General features: G+C 49.5%; 1 protein-coding gene across 2 annotated transcripts in view; it reads left to right on the plus strand.

Annotated features, from left to right (window-relative positions):
• The window catches only part of Cpne5 (copine 5), a 91319-nt gene that overhangs the window by 16410 nt on the left and 53501 nt on the right, over positions 1-21408 (plus strand). For both annotated transcript variants that reach the window (XM_008840069.3, XM_008840070.3), the window contains exons 4-6: positions 16385-16488; positions 18536-18575; positions 18774-18850. In XM_008840069.3, the coding sequence (XP_008838291.1) occupies positions 16385-16488; positions 18536-18575; positions 18774-18850 (221 nt within the window). The remainder of the gene's footprint in view (positions 1-16384; positions 16489-18535; positions 18576-18773; positions 18851-21408) is intronic.

Genomic DNA, 21408 nt, shown 5'->3' on the forward strand with positions numbered 1-21408 from the left:
GAGGCTCAGCACCAGCAACCAACTCTTAGGGTAAAAACGGGAGGCCAGCCACAGGGGCCACCCTGGGGCCCAGGCTTCCTTCTTTTTCTAGAGAAGGGAAGATGTGCTTAGACATTGGGGTGGGAGAGCCTTCCTTTCCTGACTCACTACATGACCCACAGTGGGAAATATCCAGCTCCATCTCCATCACTGCCCTGGGAGAGAGGGGGTCTCTTTCCAGTGAGCAGGAGCAAGCTTTACCACTGCACACAAGGGTTCATTGCCCCAAGGGAGCAAACTCTCCTTACCAGAATCTTGGCTATGAGCTGAGCCTCTTGGGACCACAGGAGTCAAGGGCAGGGCTGTAGCTCTCCAGTCTGGCCACCAGCCACCCATCCTGGGGATTAGGAAACTGCTCTCTCTCATAGCCCCTGCCTGCCCGCTTTCAGCTGATTTTAACCATTTGGGTCATTTTTAGGCCCTCTGAGAAAGTCCTGTCTTCTGAATACCTAAATCTGTCACCACATTTTATGAAAATTGACTCTCAGATGTAATTTTAGCCCGGGAAATTGAGCACTCTTTGCATCAAGCCCTGCTGGGGCCTCCTGTGCATCCTCAAGAAGACAGGGTCGCCAGTGGGGTGGAAAGGACAGCACAGGGCCCCTGGGGGGGTGTCTCCATTTGAAGTGGGAGTTCTAGCCCCCTCCCTCACCAGGTGGCTGTCCTGGCCGAGGGCCATATGGAAAGGAAAAGATGGGCTGGGAATGGTGGCACCGTGCCTTTAATCCCAGCAGGCAGGTGGATCTCTGTGAGTTTGAGGCCTCGTCTACCTAAGTTCCAGGCCAGTTAGGGCTATAGGGAGACCCTCTTTCGAAAAACCAAAGAAAGGAAGGAAGGATAGGGGGCTGGAGAGATGATTCAGAGGTTAAAAGGTACTAACTGCTCTTGCAGAGGACTCAGATTCAGTTCCCAGTATCCACATGGTGACTAACAACTGTCTGTAATTCCAGTTCCAGGGGATCTAACACCCTCTTTTGACCTCCTTGGGCATTGTATGACATGGGTGCACTTACATACATGCAGGCTATACACTCATACACATGAAATAAAAATAATAAAAAAATTTTTTTTCAAAGAAAAAAAAATGGAAAACACAGACTCAGGGTGTCCTGATAGCCCCATACCACCAGCAGGACATGTGACTCCAGGCACCATGTGACTCACTCCAGGTCCCACACACTTGGTCTCTGCCAGAGCACTCAGTCTATTTTGTGAGCAACCCCTGTCTGTTTAACATCTTAACACTGGCTGGGGAATGGTGGTTCATGGGAATATTCAAAGTGCTCTTCCTGGAACCGCTTGATGTGTGCCTTCATGTAGCCTTGCTGCCTGCACGTGGCACTGTATCAGTCCATTCACGCTGCTGTAACAAAAATGCCACAGACGGTGTCCTAGTTTCGTTTCTGATGCTGTGACAAAATATCCTGACAAAAAGCAACTTAGGGGAGAAAGGGTTTATTTTAGCTACAGTCCTAGTTTACAGTCTATCACCACACAGTAATAGGAACTTAAAACAGCTGGTCACATCCCATCCATAGTCAAGAGCCAAGAGAAATAGATGCATGCATGCCTAGTGCCCACAGTTCCCTACTCTTGTACAGTCTCAGGCCCCAAATCAAGGAAGGGTGCTACCCAAGGTGAGCTGAGTCTTCCCACATCAATTATGGCAAACAAGACAACCCTCCAGAGACATGCCCACAGGCCGCCTCAATCTAGACAGTCTCATTGAGACTCTCTTCCTAGGTGGTTCTAGGTTGGGTTGAGTTGACAATTAAAACTGACCATTACAAACACCTTCAGAAAAATAGAATTTTATTTCTCACCATCTGGAGGGTGGGAGGTCTAGGATATAGGCACTGAGAGATGTTATGTCTGGGGAGAATCAGTTCTTTTATATTTACTTTTATTTTTATGTATATGAGTATTTTGCCTACATGTATGTAAGTATACCACATGCATACAATGCCCATGGAGGCCAGAAGAGGATGTCAGACCGGTTGTTAGCCACCATGTGGGTGCTGGAAACCAAACCTGGGTGGGTCCTCTTCAAGAGCAGCCAGTGCTCTTAACCACTGAGCCATCTCTCCAGCCCCAAGAGCTGATTCTTTTTTGGGGGGGTGGTCTTTTTGAGACAGGGTCTCCCTGTAGTCCCAGCTGGCCTGGAATTTACTATGTAGACCAGGCTGGCCTCCATCTCATAGAGATCCACCCTGCTTCTGCCTTCTGAGTGCTGGGATTAAAGGTGTGCACCACCACACCCAGTGGGAGAGTTGGTTTTTTATAGACTTACTTCTTCCTGTTTCCTCACAAATTCCAAGGTACCATGAGTCCTTGGGCCTCATTTATAAGGGTCTCAGGTCTCAGGTCTCTTGCTGAGGCAAGAGGATCATGAATTCAAGTCCTGCCTGAACTATACAGTGAGCGAGTCCTTGGGCCTCATTTATAAGGGTCTCAGGTATGGGGGAGGGTTCATGTGTAGAATCCCAGCATGCTGAGGCAAGAGGATCATGAATTCAAGTCCTGCCTGAACTATACAGTGAGATCCTATCTATCTCTCTCCTGAGATAAAGGATAAGGGCACAGATCCCATTCATGAGGGCCCCATCCCTGTGATCTAAAATCCAATGTCCTAATACTATCACACTGAGGGTTAGGGTGTCTTTTTTGTTTATTTGTTTGCTTACTTGTTTGTCAGTTGTGGTATTAGGCACTGAACCTTGGGTCTTGTGCATGCAAGGCAAGCATTCTCTCACTAAGCTATGTCTCCAGCCTGGGTATGGTTTCAACCTGATGTTTGGGAAAGCACAAGTGTGCACACCATTGCACACATCTCCTGTGTACTGGAGGCACCAAGGGATTGGAGACCATCTCCCACCACAGGGGCCACTTCCAGTTCAGGGAGGTAATAATGGCAGCAGCCGTAAGTACACCAAGCCTGACCATTCTGAGCCCTGCATGGATATTAGCTTGTCTAATTCTTGCATCAGCCTTTTGGAGGCTGGGGTGCAGCTCAACCTTAGAGTGCTTGTGTGAGGCCTGGGGTTGATGCCCAGCATGCAGAACCACCAAGGCTGCATAAAAGACAAGTGATTATCACTGGCCCCCATTTCACAGAGGAAAGGGGCTTCTTTATGTCAGATTCCTGTCCCTCTGCTAGCCTGGTTTACTCCCACAGCCCATGCCTGGCTGCCAGGCACATCCTGAGCTCTGCCATGGGCCAGCGCCCTTCTCATTGAGGTGAATGGCACACCATCTCATCTGTGCCTCTGGGCCCTGCGTTCTATGAATGTTTCTGAGGATTACAGCTGCTCCTTAGTTTACAACGAGATTATATCCTGATAAATCCACTGTAAACTGTCAAAACAGCCCCAGGGATGTAGCTTGGTTGGTAGAGTGCTTGCCTACTATACACAAAGCCCTGGGTTCCATAACAGGGTGTGGTGCTGCTGGCTTGTAATCAATCCCAGCACTCAGAAGGTGGAGGCAGGAGGATTAGAAGTTCAAAATTATCCTTGGATACCTACCAAGTTTGATACCAGCCAGGGTCTTTCAAAGACCTTGTCTTTAAAAGAATCCATTTAATAGACAGAACCACGCAGCACCCTGGCTTAGCAGCACAGGGCAGTGTAGTACCTCTGTTATTTGTTCACCTCACAACTGGGAGAGGACTGTGTCCTGTGTCACTAGCCACAGAAAATATCAAACCTGGCATCACTGTTGGCTGTGGTTGGCAACTTGACACTCCTGGGAAGAGGGAGCCTCTATTGGGGAATTTCCCCTATCAGATTGGCCTGTGGCCATGTCTGTGAGGCATTTTCTTGGTTGTTGAGTGATATGGGAGGGCCCAGCCCACTGTGAGCAGTCCTGGGTAGGTGGTCCTGGGTTGTAAAAGAAAGAAGGCTGAGTACAGGCCAGGAAGCAAGCCAGGAGCAGTTGTCCTCCATGGCCTGTGCTTCAGCTCCTGCCTCCAGGCTCCTGCCTTGAGTTCATTGATGGACTGTGATGAGGATGTGGACACCAAATAAACCCTTTCTTCCCCAGGCTGGTTTTGTTCCGTGTTTTATCACAGCTGTAGAAGTAACCAGGACAAGTGGGCAATCAAAGGGTGGGTGCTGCCAGGTGTGAATCGCTTGTACACCATCATAACACGGGAAACCATAGTAATCTGGGACTGTGTGTCTGCATGTTTTGGGTCCTGCTGACCTTTCCAGCAGGTGTCCTCCACATCTGGAATCTGGAGTCTCAGCAGGATTTCCTCAACTCAGAGTCAGTGATAAGTTTTTGAACCTGACTGTGATTTTATCTCCACCATGCCTCCCTTGCTGGATTCCACCTGCTGGTGGAAGGTGTGGGACGGTCATGACTTGCAGTTGTGTACCAGCCTCTTCCAGGTTCTGGCACAGCTGCAGTCGTTACCCATGTGGAAGGAGTTGACGGAGAGGGAGGGCTGAGGCCCCTTAGTAGAGACCTTTCCCAGATAGACTTCAGTTTCCTAGTTGGCTTTTGGGGTTAGCTGCATGGCTACCTAGATGCTACATAATGTTGTTATGATCTACCCCGTAGTTCCATGTTTAGTCCTAAGGGCATCATGAGTAAAAGCCAAACGCCTTGTCAGACGAGGCCCTGGACTTCAATGTCCCAAACCCCAGGTTCCTATCTTAGCTCTGATACATATTAATGATGTGAACTGAATGAGATATTTACTTTCTCCACATCTGTTTACTCCTCTGAGGGCAAGAGTTTAGGAGACTTGGGGAGTTAAGGACTAAAATTCTGTTTCTGAAATGTCCCTAAATATCAATTGCAATGTGCCATTGTGTAGTGTGGGCACAGAAAGAATGGCCATCCTTACAGACCCTGTGAACCAAACCAACACAGGTGACACATGTTAAATCCTGTGCGGTGCCATGTGTGAAAATGAAGGGAGGGTGTTCAGGTAGAGGGACTGGCAAGGGCAAAGGCCCTGTGGTAGGAGCCAGTGTGGCTTCAGTGGTATGAATGATGAGGTTGAAAGGGCAGGGACATCATCTTCTAAGTGTACTGGAGCCCTATGGAGGCCTATAGGGTCCTTGGAGGGAGGTTTCATGAAGAGGTAAGGGTGAGCGGCTGCTTTGGGTGAGGGTTGTGGGCTGGTTTATGGTTTGGAAAGTCAGCTCTGGTCCATTCCTGACAGGGTGGACGGCAGGGGAGGGGCAAAGGCAATAGGCAGTGAAGTCTCGAGGGAGTTCTGGGATGGGATCATGGTGGGTAAATGCCAAGAGTTTATTTACTTAAGGGTGTGTGTGTGTGTGTGTGTGTGTGTGTGAGAGAGAGAGAGAGAGAGAGAGAGAGAGAGAGAGAGAGAGGGGGGGGGGTGAGTGCTTTAGCAGTCATGTAGAGGTCAGAGGACAACTCTGTGGAGAGTTCTCTATCCACCTTTACATGGGTTCCAGGAATCAAATGTATGTTGCAGGCTTGCATGGCAAGTGCTTTTAAGCCCAGGTCAAGTTCCCTGACCACCAACACAGGTCCCAGGTCCCAACTCCTGTTGGAAGAATTAAAGGAGCACGTGGACAATTTTGACTATAACTCAAGCTGGAAGCAAGAGAGAGTTGTGCTCCAAGATGATTGTGGGGTTGGTGTTCTCAACTTTGCCTTTTGTAGAAGGGCCTTCTCTGTGGGGAGAGGTCCCTCCTTAGCCTGGGGTCCCTTGGGAGGCCTTTGCTCTTAGTCACACAGCTGAATACTAGAACCAGGGCTTTTCTCTGAGGACCAGATGGATACCTATGTATAGTTTTAGGATTAGGGCTTTAAAGCCTGCTTTAGGGTGGGTTAGATGGCTCAGTGGGTAAAGGTGCCTGCTGCCACGCCTGATAACCAGAGTTCTATTTCCAGGACTCAGATGATGGGAGGAGAGAATTGATTCCCACAGGTTGTCCTCTGACCTCCACACACAACCTCCACATACACGTGCACTTATAGCACACATACACGCACACACGAAATAAATAAGTGTAATAACAAAAACGTTTAAACCCCGCTCTGGCGTGATCAAGCACTGTCATGGATGTCCGTTCACAGCCTTTCTTTGCCACGTGACTCAGTCTTCCTGAGTCTTAGCTTTTTTAAAAAAATATTTTTTATTTATTATTTTTATTTTATGTGTATGCGTGTATTGCCTGCATGTAGGTAAGTGCACCTATGCCGTGCAATGCCCGAGGAGGACAGAAGAGGCTGTCGGATGCCCTGGAACTGGAGTTACAGACAGTTGTTAGCTGCCACGTGGGTGCTGGGATTTGAACCTGGGTCTTCTGCAAGAACAACCAGTGTTCTTAACCGCTGAGTCATCTCTCCAGCCCATGAGCCTTAGCTTTTGTCATCAGTAAAATGGGACCCTGGTGCCAGCTCATTGGACCGAGGCAGGGATTAGATAACAGAATCTCATAGTACAATGACTGTACTCAGTACTCAGAAATGTTGTTTTTATTAGAGTGTTATCAGTCGAACAGTGAAGAGACTCTGTCCCCTTTCTGCCCCTCCTTAGCAGCAGTGATTAACAAGTCCGCCTCTGTGCAGCCCACAACAGAAGTATCTCCACTTCCCCCTTGACCTTCACTGCACCACACACACATGAAGAAACAGAGGCTCAGGGGGTGCTAGAATGTGGGCTTTGTTTTCTAAGTCCTGACCTCCTGCCCAGGCCACTTAGTGGGCTTCTCTGCCCCACTGTGGACTCCTGCCTCCCCGGACCCCTTCAACCCAAGATGGCCAATGTTTCTGTGTGATACTGTAGATGTGTACCTAAGAGCTTGTCTGCAGGAAGGAGTTTGTGTTTCCAGTGGCCCTGAGCTCTAGGGCAGGTCCCCTGGTGGCTGGCAAGCTTGTGTCTGCTGCAGTGTTAGCCTCCAGCTGCCATTTACAGCGGTGGCTCAGCTGTTGAGAGTGTGGGCTCCAAAGTCAAGTTCGAAATTGGCTTCCATCAGCCTTGCAGGGGCAGCTCAGGCAGGTCCTTGGCTCACAAGATGCTGTGAGGATCGAATGAACTCATTCAAGGAAGGTGCGTGGCATGCACACACAGTCCAATCGTTCTGTTTGGGTTTAGCTCTAAGGGAGAAATGGGGGCTTCGTCCCCCACGCTGGGATGCTGATGGCTCTCTTGCCAGTGTAGAGGTATCTGCAGTGAGCTGGAAAACAGGTGGTCCTGGGGACCCTCCACTGGGCTTTGCTGTTTTAGGGTGGGGCTTGAGTGTCGTCACCCCCTTTCTGCAGCCTGACAAGGCAGAGGTGGAGTAGGACAGGGTAGGAGGACTGGTTTGCTGCTGTTTGGCAGCCAAGCTCATTGGCACAGGGCTATTCCCCCAGGAGCTGGGACCATTTAACAGATTATGTGGAACAATGGCTAATTAGGAGCTGAGCTTTTTTTGGCAGGAAGTCTTTCATTATAAACTGCATAGAATTTCACAGACTCTGGCATCCCTCCAGAGGGAGAGTACCTTCTCTGTCCTGGCCCCAAAGTAGGGAGGCCTTTGAGCCTGGGTCTCCTTAGTCAGGTCCCCCAACTGCACCCCTTCCCACCACACCTAAACAGAACAGGACCAAAAGGCATCATGACTTACTGTAGGGATCCAGTCTCTGGACTTCACAGCACCAGGAGGGAATTGGCCACTGTATTCTAGACTCTTCTAGTGAGAGAACTTTCCAGATGCAAAATTTTGATGACAGATCTGGCAGAGAATCAGACCCTCATGTCCCGCTACACTCCTAGGTCTTCAGTCATTGAACACACACTAGGGTCCAGTTCCCAGGGCCAGCCTTGGAAAGTAGCCTTCCTTTTAACTTGCTTTCTGAGGCAGGGACAGCTCCTGGTCTCTAATTTTAATTCCAGTGGATGTGATTCATGAGATGCCAGGGCTGGACTTTGCATAAGACATTCAAATCCCCGGTTTAGGAGCCATCAGTAACATAGGAGAAAATTGCAGGGGAGCATGAGGGCACGTGTAAGGGAGGTAAGGGACAGTCTGTCAGCTCTGGCCTCCTATCCCCGCCAGTACAACCACTGGGGGATGTCTCAAAAGCTCCATCCTGCAGCTGCAGCTTGTGAAAGGCAAACACTGCCGGCTTCGGGGCCCTCAACGCTATTGAGGCTTGCAGAGATACCCACTCATTACTGAGGCAGGGGGCCTCAGTGACACCACAGATCACCCAGCCTCCTCTACCCCTGGGTGTCCTGGTAGCCTCCTGGTACTTCTCACCCTTAAGGTAAAATGGGAACAGAAGCAGTGAGTCTTCCTGGGGTCACTGTGGGGACCAAATGACATCACGGGTACAGCGTTGTGAAGTCATGATACAAAGCGGAAGGAGGAGGATTTGATGGAAGAAACTTGAGTTGAGGGGGCGTTGACAGGCTTGGGGAGAACTGCAGCACTGCTCAGGCTGGGAGCTGGCCCACTGGCTCCTGTTCTATCCATTTCCAAGTAAGCTGTGCGACCTTGACCAGAGCCCACCAGCCCCCTTTCCCTCCCACTTCTCTCTCATTAGTTAACAGAGGATTTGGCCTCTAGGGCTCTGAAGTCTTTAGGGACTGGGTCAAACTGTCAGTCAACCACAAGAGAGTTCAAGAGTACGTGTGTCAGGGAGGGGGTAATATATATGTCTTGTGATGTGGGGTGTATGTATGTATGTGTACATTGGGGTGTGTGGTATGTGCATGTGTGTGTGGTGTGTATGGTGAGGTATGTGTTGAGTTTGTATGTTGTGTGGTGTGGTGTGGTATGTGAGTTTTTTGTTTTGTTTTTTGAGACAGGGTCTCCCTGTGGCCTCAGTTGGCCTGGAACTCACTAAGTAGAACAGGCTGGGCTTAAACTCAAAGAGATCCACCTACCTCTGCCTCTGAGGTACTGGGATTAAAGGCGTGTGCCACCGCACCCAGCTGTGTTTATGTGTTGTGTAGTGTGGTATGTATGTGATGTGTGGTGTGGTATGGTGTGGTGTGTGTAAGGTGTAAGGGTTGGGGCTGGGCAGAGGAAGACACCTGTAGACCTAACCTGTGGAAGCTTCTAGAGACCCAGAGATTGGGGCTAGGGTTGGAGAACCATATGAGTAAAGATGGGCTGGGCCCTAGCTAATCTTTCCTTTTTCACAATGTTGGCCTTTTATGAATTTGAGGGTTTGATTTTGTTTGTTTGTTTGGTTGGTTGGTTGATTGGTTTGGTTTGGTTTTTGAGACAGGTTCTCCCTGTACCCTCACAATACAAAATGCATTCAGTCCATCTCCATGAGTCTCTCTAGTCTTTTGTTTGTTTTGAGACAGGGTCTCCCTATAGCCCCAGATGACCTGAAACTTACTATGTAGACCAGGCTGGCCTCGATCTCACAGAGATCCACCTGCCTCTGCCTCCTGAGTACTGGGATCAATGGCGTGTGCCACCATGCTCAGTCCACTCATTTCTTTTAAAATTTTTTTATTACATTTATTTGCTTACTTGTTCATTTATTTATGGGAGGGTGGTACACATGCTGTGATGGGCTGGCAGCAGCCGGAGGACATATTGCAGGAGTTGAGTCTCTCCTTCTACCTTGTCCCAGGGATCGAACTCAGGTCGTCAGGCTTACAGCAAGCACCTTTACTGGCTGAGCCATCTTGCCCGTTTCTTGGTGACACAGATGTTACAGTGCACCTGAGCAGAATGAGTCGGGGACAGGGACTGCTCTTGAGTTATGTCTGAGTTGGTAATTGTGAGTGGGTAGATGCGTTTGTGAGAGAGAAAAAGTCAGTGATGTCCAGGTAGGAAAGACTTCACCTCCAGTCGTTCACTGAGAAGGTTTTCATAAAGGGGTTCATTTCACAGGCATGGATATGATCTAGGAAGTTGACAAGAGGTGCTGTTGGGGATAGGGGGACAAGCAGTGGGAAGCTGCTTCCACCCTAGGCCTGGAGAGACAGTGGGGGTGTGTATGGGGGTGGAGGTGGAGGGCCTGATTGGAACTGTCCCTCTGGAGAGGCTGTGGGACTGGGGAGGAAATCCCCAGTGTCCCCTTATGATGCCCATCTGACCACCACAGGGCAAGGAAGCCAGTGACACTTCGGTGTGGGGCAGTCATAGGACAGCCTCTGACCTTGCCACCGGGCCAACCCTAAGCACCAGCCCAGCCCCTCCTGCCCTCTCGGTGGTGGGACCTGAGCAGGAAAAGAAGCATTGCTTAAGCCTGCCCAGGGTTTGCAGAGCTCCCTCCCCGGCCCCCATCTTGTCCTGAGGAGAGTTGAGCGTGGCTGCCAATCTAGCCCTAGGAACACCAGCTCTTCTGTTTCGTAGAGCCCCCTGGGAGCCACTTAATTCAGTCCCTGAAGAAGTTTCAAGTCTTGCCTCTCTTGGAGGGTCTCACTGGACTGGATGATCCACAGTTAATGCCACCTAATTGATGTTCGTGGGGCTTAGTCATTGCAGCCCTCGGGATCAGCTTCAATGGCATCACAGATGCCACAGAGACTCTTTGCTGGGTTTGTTGCAAAAGATAAAGCTTTTAGAAGGTAAATGCCCTTGTTTCCAGACTCTTCCTTCTTCATAAGAGACTGCCCCAGTCTTGAGGTCAGGGAGGAACCCTGTCCCCTGCCATTGCACAGCCAGCTCGGGGTGCCACTGTCCACCTTCCTAAAGAGCACTCCAGGTCTTCTGCATCTGTTCTGCATGCTGGCTTCCTGGCTTTGTGAGTCCTTGGTTCATGGGGACCTCTGTGCTTGCCTGGGGGGCGCTCTTCTGGGGTTTGTGGCCCTTGCCCCATACTGGGAGTCTCCCTCCCCATCCTCAGAGTCTGGAGTGTGGACAAAGCAGCGATTCAGAATGAACTAGCAAGATGAACAGGTGCTTCTGGGTAGGCACTGCCCCGGCCTCCAGATTTGAGTTGTTGCCCTGTACCCCATGTAAGGATGTGCACAACAGTTAGGAGGAGGCTTGGGTGGTAACACTTCATGTCCCGAAGGCCATCCCACTGGAGAACTCTGATTCTGTGTAAAACTTCCCACAACATCCAGATTGACTCCCCACAACTTCAGTTCAGTTACGTTTCTGCCATTGTTAACAGGAGTATAAATTAAGCCTGACAGGGACCCCGTGGCTTCTTAGATTTTTTTAAAATCTGAGTTATAGCACACACACACTCCTCTGCCCCATTATTAGTCCAACTAATGAAAACCATAAAGCATCCTTAGCAAGCAAGCCCCTGGGTTGTTGATTTTGCAGTTGTGATGTGCAGTGTGCGTATGTTAATTACATCTGAGTCCTAGTAATCCTTCAAGCCCCTCCACATTCCAGGGGCCCTAGGAGCGCCCCCCCCATCCTGTTTCCAGGGGAACCCCATCTTTTCTGGCAGAGAGCAGTCTCCAGGGAATCCTCTGTGCAGAAGCTTCAAGTGCCATTTTCAGAGCAGTCGGCTGGGCTGTCATCCGGCTGTGGAGTCTGGGCTTGGGGGGAGGAGGCCTCCAGAGAAGGGTGTTTGGCAGCCCCACTAAAAAGATGCTTCCAGCCAGAGGTGTTGGAGGAGCCAGTCAGGGTACTGATCTTTCCAGTCAGGCAGTCTGATCTTTCCAGAGAATTCTCTGAAACCTGTGTTTACCTGGGAGACTGCAAGGAAGCCATTAGGAGAGATTTTCCTTTTGTCTGAAGACTTTGAAGGTGGGAGGTTTAGGAAAGAAAATTCAGAGCCTCTGCTGGGATGGGGCAGTCTTAGTGAGGTTGTTATGGAATTTAGCAGTGAGACAGGAGCCCAGTCTTACTGAACCTGGAGTCCCCTCCTCCCCCCATCACTTGTACACAGCGGGACCGTCTATGCATGCTTGGGAAATAAACCTAGTCCTCTGATTATCATCAATTCAGATGGCTCCCTGCAGTCTGATGAAGTGAAAAAATATAATAGGCTTTGGCGTTCCTTACTGTGTGACTGTGGGCAAATTACTTAACCTCACCGATTTGTTTCTGAGCTTGTAAAATGGGTAATAACCCTCAGAATCTTTATAAGAATTAAATTAGATAGCTTAATGATCTACTTGATCCACAGAACTCTCCGTAGAGGCTTAGGAAGTGTTAGTTTTCCCCCTTCTTCCCACTGTGCTCGTTCATTAGTGACTCTAGACTCCATCTGCTTCCTAGAAGCGCCCAGAGAAGCTCAGGATGGGAGTTGTTTGAGCCCCATCCACTGTGATTTGACTTTAATTGGGCTGAGCGTGGCTATTTTTTTAAAAGCACCTGTTAAAGGCTTTTTTTTATTTTTTGGTCTTTTTTGAGACAGGGTCTCCCGGTAGCCCAGCCGTCCTGGAGCTCACCATATAGACCAGGCTGGCTTTGAACTCACAGAGATCCGCCTGCCTCTGCCTCCAGAGTGCTGGGATTAAAGGCGTGCGCCACCACGCCCGGCAAAAGGATTTTTTAAAAAAAATATTATTTTTTTTATTTTATGTGTACAAGTGTATTGCCTGCATGTATGTGAGTGCACCCGTGTCGTGCAATGCCACAGAGGTCAGAAGAGGGCTTCCATTTCCCTGGAGCTGGAGTTAAGGACAGTTCATAGCCGCCATGTGGGTGCTGGGAATCGAACCCGAGTCCTCTGCAAGAGCAGTCAGTGCCCTTAACCGCTGAGCCAGCTCTCCATCCCCAAAGGATATTTTTTTAAAGGTAAAATCTGACTCTCATACAAACAAATTGAATACAGGACCTAAATTCATTTAACTTATTTGTTAATGAGGGACCCATTACAACGGCACAGCCAGCCGAGACAGCTCAGACAACACACAGGACGCAGAATGCAGGCGTTCTTAAATGAACTTGACGGTAGACTTGATGTGTTGACTGGTACAGGGTAGGAGCTGATCACACTGTACTGTGCAAAGCTTACTTGTTTATGCACAAGAGTCACTGCAGTTTACACAGCAGATCAGAGAGTGTGGCAGGGGCAACACAGGACTGGGTACCCTGGTTTTGTCCCTTTCAGTGAGTCCTACTGTCTAGCTTTGTGTAAAGCTTTTTAAAATGTTGGGGGGGGGCACTGGAGAGATGGCTCAGTGGTTAAGGACACTGGCTGGTCGGAGCACCCACATGGATGCTAACAACCACCGGTAATCCAATTGCAAGGGATCTGACACCCTCCTCTGGCCTTCGTGGACATTGCATGGCATGGATGCACTTACATATATGCAGGCAAAACACTCATGCACATAAAATAAAAATAAATAAATAGAAATGTTAAAAGTTTCTGTGCGTGTGTGTGCGCACCCATGCTCACACAGGCCAGAAGAGGGCATCAGGTCTTCTCCTCCACCACTCTCTGCCTGTTCCTTTGAGGCAGGGTCTCTCCCTGAATCTGTGACTCCCATTATAAAATGGCTAGACTGCAAGCCAGCAAGTGATTCTCTTGCCTCTGCCCCTTTGGAGCTGGATGCCCACCTTGTTATGTGGGAGTTGGGATGTGAACTTGGGTCCCCATAATTGTACAGCACCACTCTGTTCCCCTTCCTTTCTTTTGAGACACTGTTTTATGTAGCTTAGGCTGACCTCAAACTTGCTATGTAGCTGAAGATAGCCTCAGATTCCTGATCCTCCTGCCTCTACTTCTTGAGTGCTGGGGTTACAAGCCTGTGCTAACACCATCTCGGCAGTGCTCAGGCTGAGCTACAATCCAGCCCTTTGTGGCTCTTGGTCGCTGTGTCCGAGGTTTGTTCATGAGTCACCCCAGGGCGCTTCAGGTACAACATTCATGTTCTGTTTGTGTAGCTCAGTACCAAGCATTATGCCGGGCCTAAAACAAGTTCTTAAAAACCTGGGCCTGGGAATGGCTCCGTAGTAGGGTGTGGTAGAGTGATCGGCTGAGGCCCAGAACTGCAGAAACAAGCAATGTATAATAATTAATGATATATAATAATTAAATGGAATTGAATGACACTGGGACATATTTGGGAGAAGTAGAATATTCTCCATTGTCAGAGGAGGAAACTGGCTCTGAGAGGCTTTGATCAGATCTCACAGTCAGCTTGTGATACAGCTGAGGTTCAAGGGGACTGAAGAGATGGCTCAGCAGTTAAGAGCACTCACTGCTCTTGCAGAGAACCCAGGTTCAATTCCCAGCACCCACATGGCAGCTAACAACCATCCTAACTTCAGTCCCAGGGGGTCCGACGCCCTCTTCTGACGTCCACAGGCATTGCATGACACAGGTGCACATACATACATGCAGGCAGTACACTCATACAATATAAAAACAGTAATAAAATATTGTTTAAAAAACAGCTGAGGCTCAAATACAGTGACTCATTTCCTCATTCAGCCACCCTGGGTACCAGCCCTGTTGCAGATCTCATCTTCCCCACCATACGTGTGGTACCACGTGACCTAGAGCACGTGGTCCAGGCCCAGCTTTGTGCCTGCAGGTCAGCAAGCTTTACAAGCGGTATGGCTCTTATCAAGTAACTTGACTTCTCTGGGCTTCTGGTTTCTCATCTCTAAGAAGGGAAGTCAGTCATAAGGCATTGCACAGAAACAGGATGTTTGAAGTGAGTCCTGGGGCTTTGTGTGTATTCACAGTCTGGTTGAGTAGAGAGACCCTGTGAGTCATTTTTCTTGCAATGTGTAAGTATGGCGTTCAAGGTTCTAGAGATGTGTGGGAGATGATGGGAAGGGAGCAGGACTTAAGGGGAGCCAGTGTCTTCAGCCTCAGGAATCAGCCCATATGAAAAGCCAATAGGAGGTGAGAAAGCAGAGGAGGCGGGGCTAGAGAGAGGGTGTTGAAGCTGGGATTGGTTGGACTAAGGTTGGAAGGCTCTAAATGTTACCACATAGCAGGTATAAGCAAGATAGGGAAGTGGTCACTAGAACAGAAGTCACCATGGTTATAGTGTCAGCTTGTGAGGTGTATCCTGAACTTAGGCAACATTTTGTTTATCAGAAGTGTGTTGTAGCTGGGCATCATGGCACACGCCTGTGCTTAGGAGGCAGAGGCAGGTGGATCAGGAGCTCAAGGCCATTCTTGGCTATACGGTGAATTTGAGGCCAGCCTGGGATACACAGTGAGACCAGGTCTCAAAAAGCAAAACAAACAAAATTTAAAAACCAGCAAACAGAAATATGTGTTGTTAGGACCAGCCGAGGGTGGGGGTTACAAGAAGGTAGGTCTTCAGAAGGCTGTGTATCCCACCACAGAGTCTTTGCCCTTGTGTCTACACTTGGGGCATCCACTAAATATAGACCTGTGCTAGTTACTTTTCTGTTGCTGTGATAAAATACCACAGCCAAGGCAACTTATAGAAGAAAGAGTTCATTTGGGCTAATGGTTCCAGAGGGATGAGAGTCCATCATGGTGGGGTGGCATGGCAGCAAACAGCAGGGGCCATGGCAGGATGTGGAAACAGCTCACCTGTTCAACCACAAACAGGAAGCCAGGGCAAACTGGAAACAGGATGAAGTTATAAACCTGCCCCCAGTGATGTGCTTCCTTCAGCAAGGCCACACCTCCTAAAGGTTCCATGACTTCCCCAAACAGTGCCACCAACTGACCAAGTGTTCAAATACTTGAGCTTATAGGGGACATTTTTCATTCAAACCATCACAACATCTAATACACATAGGAGGTGGAAGCAGGAATTCAAGGTGATCATCAGCTACATAGAGAATTTGAGGTCAGCCTGGGGTACATGAGACTCTGTCTCTAAAGAGGGAGAGGCAGAGAGACAGACAGAGAGAAAGGGACTGGAGAGATGGCACAGTGGTTAAAAGCATTGACTGCTCTTCCAGAGGACTGGGGTTCCATGTGGGTGCTAGGAACTCCATAACTCCAGTTCCAGGGGATCCAACGCCATCTTCTGACCTCTGTAGGCATTGCACACATGTGCTACTTACATACACACAGGCAAAATGCTCATATACATAAAGAAAATAAATAAGTCAAAAAAAGAGAGAGGAAAAGTATGCCCCTAATTGTGGAACTTGTCAGACAACAAGGGTCTTAGGGTCTGTACATACTCAATGGCAGTTGGGAAAAGTAAAACTCTTGGGGTGAAATCCAGAAGGCTTCCTAGAGGAGGTGACAGTGCCAATGGGCCTTGGAGGATCGGAGGATGTGCCTGGCAGAGAAGAGAGACCAGGCAAAGGGCATAGCATACGCTGAGGGCTCAGGCATGCATACCATTCCCTGAGGGTAGAGTGTAGATTGGAGCCAGAGTTCAAGGGATGCTGTGGAACTCAGTCTGGAGAGAGAGAGGGATGGGGGCAGGGGTCTGGAGAAAGAGAACTTCTCTGACTTCGGGAGCTCAGTCCCCAGGGCAGGAGCCAGCACCCTGGATGGGAGCCCAGTCCCATCTCTGCCCCACCAGTGTCTCTTCTTGCAGTTTGGGCGCACTGAGGTCATCGACAACACACTAAACCCTGACTTTGTGCGCAAGTTCATTGTGGACTACTTCTTTGAAGAGAAACAGAATCTCCGTTTTGACCTGTAAGTGGAAGGTGGGGCTGATACTGGAACTGGGGGCGTGGGGCAGGAGGGTGGAACAAGGCACCGGCTGGCTCTGGGGAACATCTGTGGAGGAAAGACGTTGGGGCAACTCTGGCCTCCACCTTTGCACCATTTTCTTCCTGACAACCAAGGTACCTGCTGACCTCTCTCCATGTCAGATGATGTTGTTATAGGGGCTGAGGGGAGGTGCCTGGTATCGCCTCTGCAGAGGTTATGGGACAAGTGGAGCTCCAGTGCCTGTGTGTCCATTGAAAAGAGGGTCAGGGCCTTCAGGAAGGCTTTCCTCTTAGTGACCAGGCAGGGAACTTGTGTAGTTCCCAGGAGGTCAGGGCCTTCAGGAAGGGTTTCCTCTTAGTGACCAGGCAGGGAACTTGTGTAGTTCCCAGGAGTATGGGGGGTTGTTGGAAAGGATCATGTTCCAGAGAAGAGGGGACAGAGTGAGAAAGAAAGGGGCTGAAGGAGGTCAGACAAAATTTAGGAGAAGGTGGTGACCTCAGGGGGACATGTGAAGGACGGAGACTGAGGAATGTGAATAGATGTGGTCCATAATAGAAAAGCTGTCTAGTGACAGTCTGGAAGAATGAGGTGCTCAGGACTGTAGGCTGGTGAGCCCTGGCCGCTAGCAGGTACATCTGACCCTAGAATCCAGGGGAGGCCACTGGACGAAAGTTTGCTAGCAAGGCTATGGAAGAGCAGGCTGAGGTCAGCAGTCTCCAGGGAGGGGTCCAGCTAGCCTTCACGACTAGTCTGCCTGCTGCTCCTTGAGGTGGAAGTGGTGACGCTTCCCTTCCTCAGGAGTGACCAGCTCAGTGCCCAGGGAAGGCTGAGTAGGCTGGGGTGAGGTGATGCCATAAGGGCAGAGCGAGGCCAAGGAGCTACTGAGCTGCCAGCAGTCAGGCTGAACCTAGGAAGAGGCAACAGGGAGAGGAGGAAGAGGAGGGGGCTCAGCTGCCTGTGACCAGCCGGGCGGAGCTCACCTGTTTCATTTCCTGTATTTTATTCTATTTGGCTTCCTGAGATTGGGTCTCACAGGCAGCCTTGGCTGCCCTGCAACTCACTCTGAAGACCAGGCTGGCCTCGAACTCACAGAGTTTCGCCTGCCTCTGCCTCTCTAGTACTAGGATTAAAGGCGTGCGCCAGCACACCTGAAACATTTCTTGTTTTTCAGTGAAGTAGAATGCATACAGAAGGAAATGAACAGGTCTTTTTATTATTATTTACATTTATTTATTTACCGTGTATGTGCATGGATATGCATGTAAGAGCACCATGACACATGTGTTGTCAGAGGACAACTTGCAGGAGTCAGTTCTCTCCTCCCACTGTGTGGGTCTCAGGGATCACACTCAGATCATTGGCCTTGGCAGCAAGCGCCTTTACCCACTGAGCCATCTTGCCAGCCTGGAAATGCATAAATCCTACAGGAAGAGGCTCCTACAGAAAGAATCTCTACACCTAGATAAAGACAGGAGTCAGGGCTGGAGACATGGCTCAGCGGTTAAGAGCACTGACTGCTCGAGGACCTGGGTTCGATTCCCAACACCCACAAGGTACCTAAAAACCATCCAAACTCCAGTTCCAGGGGATCTGACGCCCTCTTCTAATCTCTTCGGGCATTACACGACATGGGTACACTTACATACATATAGGCAATGCACTCACACACATAAAATAAAAATAATAAATAAAATATTTTTTTAGCCGGGTGTGGTGGTGCATGCCTTTAATCCCAGCACTCGGGAGGCAGAGCCAGGCAGATCTCTGAGTTCAGGGCCAGCCTGGTCTATATAGTGAGTTATAGGACAGCTGGGACTGCAGGGACACCCTGTCTCAAAAAGACCAAAAAAAATTTTTTTTAAATACAAAAAGAGTTCAGCCCTGCGAGATTCTCCTTGTGCTTTGCAGCTGTTACCCTGAGTAATGCTTACAGCGCTGGAGCCTGCTTGAAGGGTGAGGGCCCTGTCTCCAGGCAGAGCTGGGCAGGACTTCCCCACTTGTCTTTACCGTTTTTCTGTGTTCTCTGTAGATACGACGTTGACTCCAAGAGCCCAGATTTATCCAAACATGTGAGTTCTGTCCTGACTACCCAGTGAGCCCAGGGTGTCTTTTAAATGGCTACATTCTGGATGGGCTCAGACTGTATTGTGACAGTGTATGTTGTCATTTCAGAGCCTTCACATGTCCAGGGACTGGGTGATGAGGGAGGAAGAGTGACTGTGAACACAGTGGGTGATGCTGGTCTTTTCTGTTCCCTGGATGTATAGGACTTCCTGGGCCAGGCCTTCTGTACCCTTGGAGAGATTGTGGGGTCCTCTGGGAGCCGCCTAGAAAAGCCTCTCACGTAAGTATAGAAGGAATACAGCCTCCCTGTGTGGCTTCCCCTGTGATAGGCCATCTTCTGCCCGCCTTGCGCAGAGCCTGCTTGGGGCAGAGCATCAGCCAGCCAGGGCATTAAGAGTGAGAGGATCCCACAGGCCCTGCCCTCTTGGAACTTCTAACCCAGGCTGGATTTCTAGAGTCCGTACTCCTGGGGGGCCCAAGACACTATCTAGTTCATTCTCAGCCCCATCTCTCTCTTTGTGTGGGCAAAGAGACTGAAAACCACCAGAGAGGAAAAGTGATGTGCTCAAGGCCACATAGACAGCAGCAGGGAAAGCTGGGATCTGAACCTGGGCTCTATTCACGTGGCATATTCCTCAGTTTATTCACAGATGTAGGCCCAAGCTGGGGGCTGGGAACGGACTAAAGCTGGGTGCAGTGAGGTCCTCCCTCCCATCCTGACTACAAAACTCTGCACGATAGGACTGCAGGGGCTCTTAAGGAGAGCTTACTCTGAGTCAAGTTTACAATGAGTCTCTAGGATTCTTACTGTGGAGCCCAGGGTGACTTATCCCAGTTCCTGAGTGAGTCCCAGGGGGCAGGGCCCAGGGAAGGGCAGCACAGACTGGGACAAATATCCAGGCTACAGAGCAGGGCAGCGCGTAGAGAGAGGGTTCAGACTGGACTAGACATCTGCTCTTCACTTCCTTCTGTCAACTTACTGTCCCACGCTGGGGTCCATAGTTGTACTCTGAGTGTGTTTGTCTGTCTGTCTGTCCGTCTGTGTGTGTCTGTGTTTGTGTGTCTGTCTGTGTGTCTGTGTGTGTGTCTGTGTGTGTGTGTCTGTGTATGTGTTTCTGTGTGTGTGTGTGTGTCTGTGTGTATGTGTTTCTGTGTGTCTGTCTGTGTGTGTGTGTCTGTGTGTGTATCTGTGTGTGTGTGTCTGTGTGTCTATGTCTGTGTGTGTGTCTGTGTTTCTGTGTGTCTGTGTGTGTGTGTCTGTGTCTGTGTGTATGTGTTTCTGTGTGTGTGTGTGTGTATGTGCCTGTGTGTGTACGTCTGTGTGTGTGTCTGTGTGTGTATCTGTGTGTTTGTGTCTGTGTCTGTCTCTGTGTATGTGTCTGTGTGTGTGTGTGTGTGTGTGTCTGTGTGCGTGTCTGTGTGTGTGTCTGTGTGTGTGTGTGTGTACATGTCTGTATAACTGCAGCTGTATAGCAAGGAACACAGTGCCATACATGAGAGACCTCCCCTTCAAGTGGTTGGATCTGTGTGTATGTGTCTGTGTCTGTGTGTCTGTGTGCGTGTCTGTGTGTGTGTGTGTCTGTGTGTGTGTGTGTCTGTGTGTGTCTATGTGTGTGTGTCTGTGTCTGTGTGTCTGTGTGCGTGTCTGTGTGTATGTGTCTGTGTCTGTGTGTCTGTGTGCGTGTCTGTGTGTATGTGTCTGTGTCTGTGTGTGTGTGTCTGTGTGTGTATGTCTGTGTGTGTCTGTGTCTGTGTGTGTGTCTGTGTGTGTATGTGTGTGTCTGTGTGTGTGTCTGTGTCTGTGTGCATGTCTGTGTGTATGTGTCTGTGTCTGTGTGTGTGTGTCTGTGTGTGTGTGTGTGTGTGTGTCCGTGTGTCTGTGAGTCTGTCCCCTTCCTAGGTTGTACCTGTGACTCCTCAGTAACTATATGGTAACATCAGGGTCCCCCAAAAGATCTCTTGGTCCTACAAAGGTCCCATCTCCATTCCCAGAAAATAATAACTATCACTTACTGAGATGGGGGGAAACTCATGTTGGGGAGCTCTGTAGCTTAAGGAATTTGAGGGCATCTTTTATTTATTTATTTTTTTTTTGTCTTTTTGCGATAGTGTCTCCCTGTAGCCCCAACTGGCCTGGAACTGACCATGTAGACCAGGCTGGCCTTGAACTCACAAAGATCTGCCTGCCTCTGCCTCCCAAGTGCTGGGATTAAAGGCGTGCACCACCATACCCAGTGTATGTTCTTTATTGACAATTTCATACATGTATATAATGTATTTTGATTCTGTTTCCCCCTAACTACCCTCTCTTCACCCCCGGCCCCCACTGGATCCCTTCTTTCCAGCAAATCCTCTTCCTCCCTTCATCCGTTGTGTGTTTGTGTGACCCGCTGAGTTTAATTAGGCCACTGGCAGGAGGAGCAGGGGTGTGGGGTTATTTACTGGAGCACAGGGAGCTTACCAGTGGCTACACCACTGAAGAGGACTCCACTTCGCTAACAGCCCAGTATTTTGTTGTTTTCCTGAGACAGGGTCCTGTGTAGACTCAGGCTGAACTTACTAGTTAGCTGAGGATGGCCTTAAACTCCTGATCTTCCTGCCTCCACTTCCCAAGTGCTGGGACTACCAGTGTGTACCACCATGTCCAGTTTTATTCAAGTAGATATACTGTTCTTAAGACTTGGTTATTCGGGCTGGATCCAATGCCCCCTTCTGGCCTCCTTGGGCATTGCACACATGGGTGCACTTACATGCAGGGAAAACACTCATACACATGAAATAGAAATATATATATTTTTTAAAAAGACATGGTTATAGCAAAGATATCAGTAAATTGGG

Source organism: Nannospalax galili, unplaced genomic scaffold, assembly GCF_000622305.1.
Source record: "Nannospalax galili isolate Female #2095 unplaced genomic scaffold, S.galili_v1.0 scaffold538, whole genome shotgun sequence".
In the NCBI taxonomy this organism is placed as follows: Eukaryota; Metazoa; Chordata; class Mammalia; order Rodentia; family Spalacidae; genus Nannospalax; species Nannospalax galili.